This window comes from Microcebus murinus, chromosome 18, assembly GCF_040939455.1.
Source record: "Microcebus murinus isolate Inina chromosome 18, M.murinus_Inina_mat1.0, whole genome shotgun sequence".
NCBI classification, from domain to species: Eukaryota; Metazoa; Chordata; class Mammalia; order Primates; family Cheirogaleidae; genus Microcebus; species Microcebus murinus.
Genome location: NC_134121.1, coordinates 57,840,512 through 57,852,412, shown reverse-complemented (window position 1 = coordinate 57,852,412; position 11,901 = coordinate 57,840,512). Strand labels below are relative to the sequence as shown.

General features: G+C 45.9%; 1 protein-coding gene across 5 annotated transcripts in view; it reads left to right on the top strand.

The window, feature by feature from the left end:
- Positions 1 to 11,901, top strand: part of RECQL5 (RecQ like helicase 5) — a 35,745-nt gene that overhangs the window by 837 nt on the left and 23,007 nt on the right. For all 5 annotated transcript variants that reach the window (XR_012913109.1, XM_012778822.3, XM_075994750.1 and 2 more), the window contains 6 exons: positions 1,039 to 1,160; positions 2,545 to 3,063; positions 3,514 to 3,619; positions 4,148 to 4,259; positions 6,219 to 6,381; positions 9,872 to 9,951. Coding sequence is in view for 4 of the 5 variants with exons in the window: in XM_012778822.3 (XP_012634276.2) it covers positions 1,039 to 1,160; positions 2,545 to 3,063; positions 3,514 to 3,619; positions 4,148 to 4,259; positions 6,219 to 6,381; positions 9,872 to 9,951 (1,102 nt within the window). In the remaining variant the exon portion in view is untranslated. The remainder of the gene's footprint in view (positions 1 to 1,038; positions 1,161 to 2,544; positions 3,064 to 3,513; positions 3,620 to 4,147; positions 4,260 to 6,218; positions 6,382 to 9,871; positions 9,952 to 11,901) is intronic.

The following is an 11,901-nucleotide window of genomic DNA, read 5'->3' as shown; positions in this document are numbered from 1 at the left end:
ACACCCTTCTCCTGACCCTTTTTTACCTCCCTACCCTTGGTCCATAATTAGTTTTGGAAATATTTTAGACTTGTCACTCAAAGCTTGCAGTTTTAATGGCAGAACTTCTGGTTCTTATATTTCATAGCTAGAGCTACAAATTGTGTTTGAAAACAGTTCATAGACTCCCATTATTGTTCATTTGTGTGTAGGCAGTAGTGAGGATGGCTTGAATTGCCTAACCACTGACCTACTACTCGTTCATCCCCTTGTTGAAGATCGAGTGGCCTGGGTCCCAGCAAAAGAAGAACTAATAATATTATAAGCCTGAGATATGGTGACAAATGGAGGTGATCAAGATGGGAGCAGTCCTGTAATATTAATGATACATTTATAAACAAAACACCTCTAATATCCTGCCATGTCTACACAGATATCCCAACTTTTCTAGCAGTATTCTGCTTTCATGGATGTTTCATTCAATCATCTATATTTCAGCAGACTCAGGCTTCCCTACCTTTGTTTTTTTGGGTTTTGTTTTTTTGTTTTGAGACAGAATCTCACTCTGTCATTCGGGGTAGAATGCAGTGGCATCATTGAAGCTCACTGCAACCTCAAATTCCTGGGCTTATCCTTTTGCCTCAGCCTCCCGAATAGCTGGGAGTACAGGTGTGCAACATTATGCCTGGCTAAATTTTCTGTTTTTAGTAGAGAAGAGGTCTCACTCTTGGTCAGGCTGGTCTGGAACTCCTGAGCTCAAGCAGTCCTCCCGCCTGGGCCTTCCAGAGTGCTAGGATTACAGGCGTGAGCCACTGTGCCCAGCCCCTACCCTTGTTTTCATTACCATTACTGGAATTGGGGGTGGGGGGAACATTTCCAAGTCTCCCAGGATCCCTGCCCTTTTCACAGAAAGGATGGGAAGGAAATTAATGTTGTATTGAGACCCTCCCCTGTGCCATATACTTTGCTAGGTGCTTTTCCTACATTCTCATTTAATTTTCAAGAACCTGGATGAAAAGGCAGGAAGCATTGAGATACTGTCTTCTTATATTTTTGCAGGGGACAAGGATATCTTTGTGTGCATGCCCACGGGGGCAGGAAAATCCCTCTGCTATCAGCTTCCTGCACTGTTGGTCAAAGGCATCACCCTTGTAATCTCACCTCTCATTGCTTTGATTCAGGTGAGACTTAGGAGATTAAGATGGTAGCCCAAAAAGATTAAGTGAAGGTTTTTTATAGCTGGAAATTTCACTTCTCCTTTATCTGGTCTTTTGCCTATTATTTTTTCTGATTTGCCTGTTTCACTCTCTATATATGGTTTCTGAATTGCCCAAATGAAGGGTTCTCCACTCGTGCATATCACTCTGTGGGTCATGAATGAGCCTTCTATGTTTTGATGGCCTGAGATCTCTCACCTTTTTTGCTTATTTTTTCTCCAGAGGAGTATGGAACTGTAGCTGTACATACATACTCAGTCCCACATGTACACATCTGTGTACTCATGGTGTTAGGGTAGAAGATGCAGATGTATAGATAGCTAAACTGACATGAGGAATCCCTGGTGACCTGCTTTATTTTGGTAAGAGCACAGTATGTGAAACAGAAAAAAAATATGAGAAACTTGTTAACATCTGCTCTGCAGATGTTGTGACTATATTTAAGGCCTGCACATGGGCTGATAGAATCAGAATTGGGGAAGAGTGGCCATGTGCTTAAGATCCAACCACCATAAAGAAAGGTAGAGAGGGAACAGCAGTAATACTTGGTGCATGTTCATTAGGTCTCAGGCTTTGTGCTAAGTGCATTATACACATTAATTTCATCATTGAGATGTAAAATTTCCTTTAATTCATACAACAGTCCTAATAGATAGTTACTATTTTCATAGCAAAGGGAGAGAGAAAGAGAAAGGAAGAAAACTGAGTCTTAGATGTTAAGAAACAGCCAGAGAGCATGTGGCAATTAAGTGAGCCAGAATTAAATCCAGGTCTGTTTGACTCCAGACCCTGTACTGAAACACCTTGACTTCTGTACGGGTTGAGCATCCCTAATGTGAACATCTGAAATCTGAAACTTTTTGAGTGCTCACATGACACCATACTGGGAAATTCTATACCTGACCTCATGTGAGATGAGTCCAGTCAAAACAGAGACAAAACTTTTCATGCACAAAATTATTAAAAAGAATATATAAAATTAAACTTTCAGGACATGAAGTATGCAAAAAAAAATTATATGACCTTACCTTCAGGCTACGTGTATAAGGTGTACGTGAAATATAAATGAATTTCATGTTTAGACTTGGGTCTCATCCCCAGGATTCCTCATTATGTATATGTAAATATTCCAGAACCCAAAAATATCTGAAATCCAAAACACTTCTGGCCCCAAACATTTCGGATAAGTGCTACCCAGCCTGTTTTTCTGTGCAAAGAGAAGACATACTGGAGAGTAGGAGGAGGACATTTTATGACAGGAAATCCCCCAGGAAATTGCAATGACATTTACCTGAGTTCTGAGGGCCAATTATACTCCTCTCTGTGGCTTTATCCGTTCTGCCCTCAGGACCAAGTGGACCACTTGCTGGCTTTGAAGGTACAAGTGCGTTCCCTGAACTCGAAGCTCTCAGCACAGGAGAGGAAGGAGCTGCTCTCTGACCTGGAGCAAGAAAAGCCCCAGACCAGGCTTCTGTACATTACCCCAGAGATGGCGGCATCAGCCTCCTTCCAACCCACCCTGAACTCCCTGGTATCCCGCCACCTGCTCTCTTATTTGGTTGTGGATGAAGCTCATTGTGTTTCCCAGTGGGGACATGACTTCCGTCCTGACTACTTGCGTTTGGGTGCCCTGCGCTCCCGCCTGAGACATACCCCATGTGTGGCTTTGACTGCCACAGCCACCCCGCAGGTCCAAGAGGACGTGTTTGCTGCCCTGCACCTAAAGCAGCCAGTTGCCACGTTCAAGACTCCCTGCTTCCGGGCCAACCTCTTCTATGATGTGCAGTTCAAGGAACTGATTTCTGACCTCTACGGGAACCTGAGGGACTTCTGCCTTAAGGCTCTTGGACAGAAGACTGATAAAGGGGTGAGGCACTGGGGTGGGAGCCAAGCAGCACCTAGAGCTGTGGGATGCTGTCTGCAGTGTAGAGATGGCACTTGGTTTTCTAAGATCTTTGCTTTTTCTATTCCTTAGCCCAGCTTATAAAATTCATGACTTCTTGGCATTGTCCCCCTTAATGGGGTTCTCTTGTCCTGGATCCTTCTGTGGAAGGCAGGCAGCCAGCCCTCTGGATGAGGCCTGTGCAGACCACACAAGGTTTGCGGGAAGGAGGCAGAAGAGTTAACCAGGTTGAGTTTTGAGCAGCCTTGGTCCTGCTTTTTGTAAAGTAGCAGAGCCCTGCTGGGTGTCCTGCCTCAGAGGAGACTGTGAAGCTGACGGGGGGAAAGAGCAGAGTGCTACTCTTGAAGCAGGTCACACTACAGCAGACCGATTGTTCCTTCCATGCTTATTTTCTTCCTGCATCTCCCCATTCAGCTGTTGTCCGGCTGCGGCATTGTCTACTGCAGGACTAGAGAGACTTGTGAACAGCTGGCCATAGAGCTCAGTTGCAGGGGTGTGAACGCCAAGGCTTACCACGCAGGTAAGGTGCGCCCAGGCCACGTGGGCCTCTTCATTCTCACAGGCCTCTTAACTGGTCTCTTGTTCCTTATAGATCCTGACTATCAGGTGGTCCACTATCTTTTTTGCAGATAATCAGGCAGAGCTAAAGTGATTCATTTAAATCCCCTAAAAAGAGTCTAGACATGAATGAGGTCTAAAATGAGAATTGTGACTCCTGAATTCTTTTTCTACTCACTCCGTGCCCACCCAGCAGCAGGTGATGAGTTTTTATAAGCCCAGGTGTTGGTGTTATAGAAAGAGCACAGGCTTTGGAGGCCAGCAGACTTGGGTTTGAATCATGGCCTAATGTTTATTGAATGCTCTGTGCCCCTCATGGGCTAGGGTCTTTATGTCTGTCAGCTGAGGCTCAGTGAGGTTAAGTGCCTGGCCCAAGGTCATCCAGCTGGGAAGTGATGGAGTCAGAGTGAAGTGCCCAGCATAGTGTCAAACCCAAAATAGATCCCAAGGGAAATGCAAGTTCCCTTCCCCATCTTCCCCTCCTCTGCAGGGCTGAAGGCTTCTGAAAGAACACTGGTGCAGAACGAGTGGATGGAGGAGAAGGTCCCTGTAATTGTTGCAACCATCAGTTTTGGAATGGGAGTGGATAAAGCCAACGTCAGGTGAGCTTTAGTTCTTGCCTTAACTTTCTGATCTGGGCCTGCCCCAGGATGGGCTTTCTAGTACTCTGCTAAAATGAGCAGGTCTCTGTGCACGTAGGGCCAGAGGGGAAGGAGGCTCCAGGAGAGAGTCCTTGGCACACAGCCTGAACGCTGATAGTTCTGTATAGCCTGCTTCCAGTTGACTATGCAGCACGATTCTGCCATCCCCCAGGAAAGGGGACAGCATACAATTTGTTGGGCTTGTCCACTAATGCAGCTGCCTCACATCTTAGTGGGTGAATCCTGCAAGGGGGCTAGAATGAAGAAACTATAGTCGTGCTCCACATGTTGATGTTTCAATCAACAACTGGTGATGTGTACAGCAGGGGTCCCATAAGATTATAAAGGAGCTGAGAAATTTCTAACACCTGCTGATTTGTGTTACAGTCGCCTGCAGTATTCAGTATGGTAACATGCTATACAAGTTTATAACCTGGGAGCAATAGGCTATACCATATAGTCTAGGTGTGTAGTAGGCTGTGCTATCTAGGTTTGTGTAAGTACACTCTATAATGTTTGCCCAATGATGAAATCATCTAATGACAAATTTCTCAAAATGTATTCTGTCATTAAGTGAGACATGACTATATTTTAAGCTGCTCTCGGTGGGAAATCAAAGGCAAAGCTCTTATTACTACCACTTTTTATTACTGCTTACTGCCAGTCTAAAAGAGTCGGGGTGCATCCCAGCCTCCTAGCCCCACACTAGCAACTACTGGGGAGGCTTTTACCTCTAGCCATGGCCTGACCTTCAAGAGGCATTTTGGGCTACAGCCTGAAGCCCTTTACTTTGATTAACACTAAACAATAATGCCTTGTATGGTTTACGGAGCACTCTTGTATACATGGTCTCGTTGAGCCTCACAGTGACCCTGAGTTAGTCAGGGTAGGAATTAGTGTATTACATTTGAAGAACACAAACTTTGGAATTAGAGTTTGAGCCCTAGGTCTGCAGTGTCTTTTTAGGAGCCAGCTTTTAAGTGAGACACCCCTATGCTCAAATCCTAGCTCTACTGTCCCCTCACTCTTTGACCTTGTACCAATTTACCTCATTGAGTCTCAAGTTCATCTTCTGTAGAATGGGCTACCTGAAATGATGGTGACTAACAATTAAATGAGGCAAATACATAAACTGGCTCATAGTTGATATTTAATAAATATTATCCCTTTCCCTCTTCAAAGAAGTTATAAAGGACTTCTTTAAGGTTGTGTAGCTCCTAAGTGGCAGAGCCTAGTCTTGTTTCTTTTTGTTTTCTTTTTTTTTTTTTTTTTTTTGAGCCAGAGTCTCACTTTGTTGCCCAGGCTAGAGTGAGTGCCCTGGTGTCAGCCTAGCTCACAGCAACCTCAAACTCCTGGGCTCAAGCAGTCCTAGTGCCTCAGCCTCCCAAGTGGCTGGGACTACAGGCATGTACCACCATGCCCGGCTAATTTTTTCTATATATGTTAGTTGGCCAATTAATTTCTTTCTATTTATAGTAGAGACGGGGTCTCGCTCTTGCTCAGGCTGGTTTTGAACTCCTGACCTCGAGCAATCCGCCTGCCTCAGCCTCCCAGAGTGCTAGGATTACAGGCGTGAGCCACCGCGTCTGACCTAGCCTTGTTTCTTTAGGTCCAGTATTTTTTCCACTGGGCCCTGGCTGATCTGGCTGATTATTTTTTTGGTTCCCCGTATGTACTGCAGTTGCTTCTTAACTCCAGCTGTGGCCTCTAGGCTGCTCCTATCAGGAAGACCTGCTGATGGGCCACAGGTGTCTTAGCCATGCTTACTCTGGACTCTTCCCTGTGCCTTCCTACCTGGTGGCCTCCCCACTCCTAGTCACTGTGCAAACAGCTCTGCTCTCCTAACTCAGGATCACTCCTGCGAGGGGCACTTAGTGCTTCTGACACATCTCACGCTGCTTGTCACTTCTGATCCTACAGGTTTGTCGCCCACTGGAATATTGCCAAGTCAATGGCTGGATACTACCAGGAGTCTGGCCGGGCTGGTAGGGATGGAAAGCCTTCCTGGTGCCGTCTCTATTACTCTAGGAATGATCGGGACCAAGTTAGCTTTCTGATCAGGAAGGAAGTATCGAAACTTCGGGTAAGTCCTGGGAAATAGAAGCCTTTTCTGTCTGAGCCCACCACTCTTCAGTTCCATGTAGCTTATTTCAGAGCCCAAATGGAGCTTCTATAAAATAGTGCTCCCAGCCTAGAAGTATAGCAAGGTGGAAATGCTGTGTTGGTAGGCAGCTGCAACAAGCTAGGTTAGACTTTTATTTATTTATTTATTTTGAGACAGAGTCTCACTCTGTTGCCTGGGCTAGAGTGTCATGGCATCAGCCTAGCTCACAGCAACCTCAGACTCTTGGGCTCAAGCAATCCTTCTGCCTCAGCCTCCTGAGTAGCTGGGACTACAGGCATGTGCCACCATGCCTGGCTAATTTTTTTTTTCCTCTATATTTTTAGTTGGCCAGTTAATTTCTTTCTATTTTTAGTAGAGATGGGGTCTCACTCTTGCTCAGGGTGGTTTCAAACTCCTGACATTGAGCTATCCGCCCACCTCAGCCTCCCAGAGTGCTAGGATTACAGGCGTGAACCACCGCACCCAGCCTAGGTTAGACTTTTTCCTTCATAAAAGTTTAAATGATCTTTTTTTTTTTTTTTTTTTTTTTTTGAGACAGTCTCACTCTGTTGCCCGGGCTAGAGTGCCGTAGCACCAGCCTAGCTCACAGCAACCTCAAACTCCTGGGCTCAAGCGATCCTTCTGTCTCAGCCTCTGAGTAGCTGGGACTACAGGCATGTGCCACCATGCCCAGATAATTTTTTCTATATATTTTTAGTTGGCCAATTAATTTCTTTCTATTTTTAGTAGAGACAGGGTCTCGCTCTTGCTCAGGCTGGTTTTGAACTCCTGACCTTGAGCAATCTGCCCGCCTTGGCCTCCCAGAGGGCTAGGATTACAGGTGTGAGCCACCGTGCCTGGCTGAGTTTAAATGATCTTGATTCTGCCTTTTATGTACATGTTATTTTATAAAGTCAAGATCAATCCTGCTTTTTTAAAAAAAGAGATAATAAGGAAATTACTGATTTAATAAGAAATTGATGGTTGGTTTGATGGTAGTAGATTAACATTGGGGGCTTGGGAGTAGAGAAAATATGTGTGTTTGCAGGGGCGGGGGGATGAGTCACCTCCCCAAAGCAGAAAGTCAATAGATAATGTCTCATATATCAGTGTCTGTTTTATTCACTTTTCTGTATTTTTTTTAAAAATTCACAGTTTTTAAAAAAGAAATTTTAGTAAATAGACATGTACAAAAAAGGCCAGTGACAGATAATCACATTATTCAGAAATAACCACTAGTCAGCGACTAGTCCATAGCACAGCCTTAAAATGTGTGAAGTCAGAAATTTCCTGAGAGCAGAGCAGGAACAGAGCTTCAGTCAGTAACAGGGAAATTACCTCCAGGAATGGGCATGGAAGGAAGTTAGCTGCTGTCTTTACAGCTCCACTGCCCTGACAAAGTGTCCACATTCTAAAGGTATAGTGTCCATCCCTCCTGTACTGGCTTCAGCCCAAGGTGAGCCTGTCTTTTTGATTAGAGACATATGCAGAGGAAGTCCCTCTGGGAAGGCCAGGAGTGCTGATGGCTCAGCCATTGGAACCACCTGTTCCTGCCCCCCCTCACCTCCAGTGGGAGCCACAGGGAGGCTGGCTAATGGGTGCCTGCGATTGACAATGTGGCAGAGACTCGTGCTGCCACCTCCCTCCCACCAGAGATGGGCTGTGTCCCACTGTGTCCCTGTCCCCACTCTCCAGCAGCCATTCCCTGGCTTCCCAGATTTAAAAAAGAAAGGAAGTGGCTGGGGTGTGGTGGTTCACACCTGTAATCCTAGTACTCTGGGAGGCCAAAGCAGGATTGCTTGAGACCAGCCTGAGAAAGAGTGAGACCCTGTCTTTATTAAAAATAGAAAAAAAATCAGCTGAGTGTCATGGTGTACACCTGTAGTCCCAGCTACTCGGGAGGCTAAGGCAAGAGGATTGCTTGAGCCCAAGAGTTTGAGGTTGCAGTGAGCTACAACGCCGCTGCACTCTACCCAGGATGAGAGAGTGAGACTCTGTCTCAACACACAAAAAAAAGGAAGAAAGAAAGTAATGAAAACAGGAAACTATTGTGTTAGGGAGAGGTGGGAGGGGGGAGATGAAAACGGTTTGGATTTTGTGTAAGGTTTTTTTTCCCCATAGTTGTAACTTAAGTGTTTTTTTTTTCTTTTTTCCTTTTTTAAAAGTAAGTTGTAGGCTTTGGCTTGGAAAACCCTGGGGGATGGAGGGCAGAATCCTGAGGCTACTGCCTCTTTATCTGCCTTAACAGTACTGTCTCCTTCACCTAGCTCCTCCCTGGCTCCAGAGCCAGGCCTCAGACCTTCCAGCTAGCTGCTTCCCATGAGCCACTACTCTGATGTCAGCCTGTGGCCAAGGGAGCTGGGGTCCAGGCCTGGTGACCAACCCTTCTCAGTCAGGATGCTCCCTACCTGCAGGTAGAAGGTGACACCCTATCTGTATTATCAGCCCCTTCCAGAGCCCCTTGCCCTGCCCTGTGCCATCTGGGGTGCTTTGCTCAGTGATGGGTCAGCAGGGCTGCTGTCAGCCTCCTGGGTAAGCAGAGACTCAAGAAACCTCTAGGGTCCTGTTTTGTGGTCATGTCATCCCAGGGGTGCACTTGGTCCCCTGGGTGTTTGAACAGAAGGGCATGGGAGGGAAGGTTGCACCCCTGCAGTCTTACTCTGTTGTTTAGTGGGCAGCTTGCCTACCTCTACCCTACCCTGTACCACAGGCTTCTGAGTCAGCATTTTTAAAATTGTATTTGTTTTAAATTGTACATGTTTTAAATTTGTCACACAAATTCATTGTTAACATTTTAGTTTTTTTTATTTTTATTTTATTATTATTATTATTTTTTATTTATTATTTTTTTTTGAGACAGAGTCTTGCTTTCTTGCCTAGGCTAGAGTGAGTGCCGTGGCGTCAGCCTCGCTCACAGCAACCTCAAACTCCTGGGCTCAAGCAATCCTACTGCCTCAGCCTCCCGAGTTGCTGGGACTACAGGCATGAGCCACCATGCCCGGCTAATTTTTTATATATATATATATATATATTAGTTGGCCAATTGATTTCTTTCTATTTTTATAGTAGAGACGGGGTCTCGCTCAGGCTGGTTTTGAACTCCTGACCTTGAGCAATCCGCCCGCCTCAGCCTCCCAGAGTGCTAGGATTACAAGCGTGAGCCACTGCGCCCGGCCGAACATTTTAGTATATATCCTCCAATCTGTATATAAATATATATGTTCATACATATGTAAATACACAACACTCATGTATGTTTACTATTAAATTAGATCACATTATATAGTGTTTCCCAAATGCTAGTCCATGGGTCTTTTGAATAGGAGGAGCTTTTTGAAAATGGAAGTTCTCAAAAGCTTCAGTCCCAGATTGAATGGTCTGGGGGTTCTCATGGGACACTGTGCATTACTGTCTGTGGCTACAGGTTTGTCCAATTCTATAAGACTTGCTAAGTGGTTTTTGTCTCTAGGAAAAGAGAGGGAACAAAGCATCTGATAAAGCCACTCTCTTGGCCTTCGATGCCCTGGTGACTTTCTGTGAAGAATTGGGGTAAGTGAATTATTTTATATGTAGAGCAAAGAATCAGTGAGGTAATTTCTTCCCCTAGCACACACTAGTTAACCAGCTACCATGAGACAGCCTTCGGGCCACCAAGGGATGCCTGTCTGTTGAAGGCCATTGTGTTAGGCAGCATGAAAATCAGGACCTTCCTCTTCTCTTTGAGAGGCCCCAGAAACTGTGGCAGTGTGAGGATTTGGTCAGCATTTTGGGTAGTTACCTATCGCCCCATCTTATCTCCCTTCTTGGATGGCTGGCCTCACAAGCAACTCAGTCCTGAGTTCTGAGCTGTCGGCATTGTGGTCATCATGTGTCACTGAGCTGGGACTTCTGGTTTCACTTGAGTAGTACCCACTCTTGTCCAGGACCCAAACAGACGCATATGACCCAGCTTATCTCTTGAGGAGGTGAGGTCATGTGCTTTGAACCTGCTATGTATTTTATCTGGTGACGGCATCTGCAGGTGACGGCATCTGCAGGTGATGGCAGGGGCTGTGGAAAGAGCCTGATGGCCCCTCAATGATAGGCTGTGGCTGGGCATGTGAAGCTATGAGTGCCCAGATAAGGGACACCCAGGAGGATTTTCTGCACTTGTGTTTAAAAAGCTCTTGAACTTAGCTGATCTCATGGAATGATGCTGTGAGGAGATGAGGCAGAATTGATTGCTTCAGACTTAGAGATGAATAAATAGAGGTCTAGAGAGGTCATAGTCACAAAGCTCATAATAGATGGAAGCCACTAAACCCGGGTCTCCTGATTTTCAGTGCTCATTTTCATACACATGTGCCATATTGGTTTTTGCAAGACTAGAGTCTTTTTTTTTTTTTTTTTTTTTTGAGACAGAGTCTTGCTTTGTTGCCCAGGCTAGAGTGAGTGCCATGGCATCAGCCTAGCTCACAGCAACCTCAAACTCCTGGGCTCAAGCAATTCTACCACCTCAGCCTCCCGAGTAGCTGGGACTACAGGCTTGCGCCACCATGCCCAGCTAATTTTTTCTATATATATTAGTTGGCCAATTAATTTCTATTTATAGTAGAGACAGGGTCTCGCTCTTGCTCAGCCTGGTTTCGAACTCCTGACCTCAAGCAATCCGCCCACCTCGGCTTTCTAGAGTGCTAGGATTACAGGCATGGGCCACCACGCCCGGCCGAGAGTCTTGAAGCACAATGCTAAATAAGTACATAGTACTGGTGTCTAGCAGGTGTTTTAGGCTCTCCTCTGGTAACCAGAGAGGCTTTTATTTGGGCTGTATTTTTTTGTTTGTTTTGAGACAGGGTCTCAGTCTGTGTTCCAGGCTATAGCGCAGTAGCATCATCAAAGCTCATACAACCTCAAACTCCTGGGCTCAAGAGATCCTCCTGCCATAGATCCGAGTAGCTGAGACTACATGTGTTTGCCACCATACCTGGCTAATTTTTTAGTTTTTGTAGAGATGGGGTCTCACTATTGCCCAGGCTGGTCTTGAATTTCTAGCCTCAAACTATCTTTCCACCTTGGCCTCCCAGAGTGCTGGGATTATAGGCGTGAGCCACTGAGCCTGGCCTGGGCCATGTGTTTTGATTCCTACCCCCCTCTTATTCACTAATGAGTCAGTAGCTCCTGGACTGAAGCTGTTTCCTTTTCCAAACAGCCGTTTCTAATTTGGCCTCTGTGGCCAGACCAAACCCAGCAGAAGTGGTAGGCTGCAGTGCCAGGACTACCTTTCCCTATAGCCATTGCAGCCAAAGTCCTTTTTGGGCACTAATACAGGGAGTTGCTAAATTTGCCTTTCTTAGGCTCCTTGAGCAGAGCTCTCATTTCTGGTGAGGAATGCAAGATTATTGCTAACTGTCAGAGTCTCCTCTGCTGGACAGAACCCTGGGGCTGGGTCTGGGGCTCTGGAGGGCTGTTAGTTCTGCTGCATCCCCAGAGGCAGCCCAGCCTGTCAGGCAAGGGCCTCTG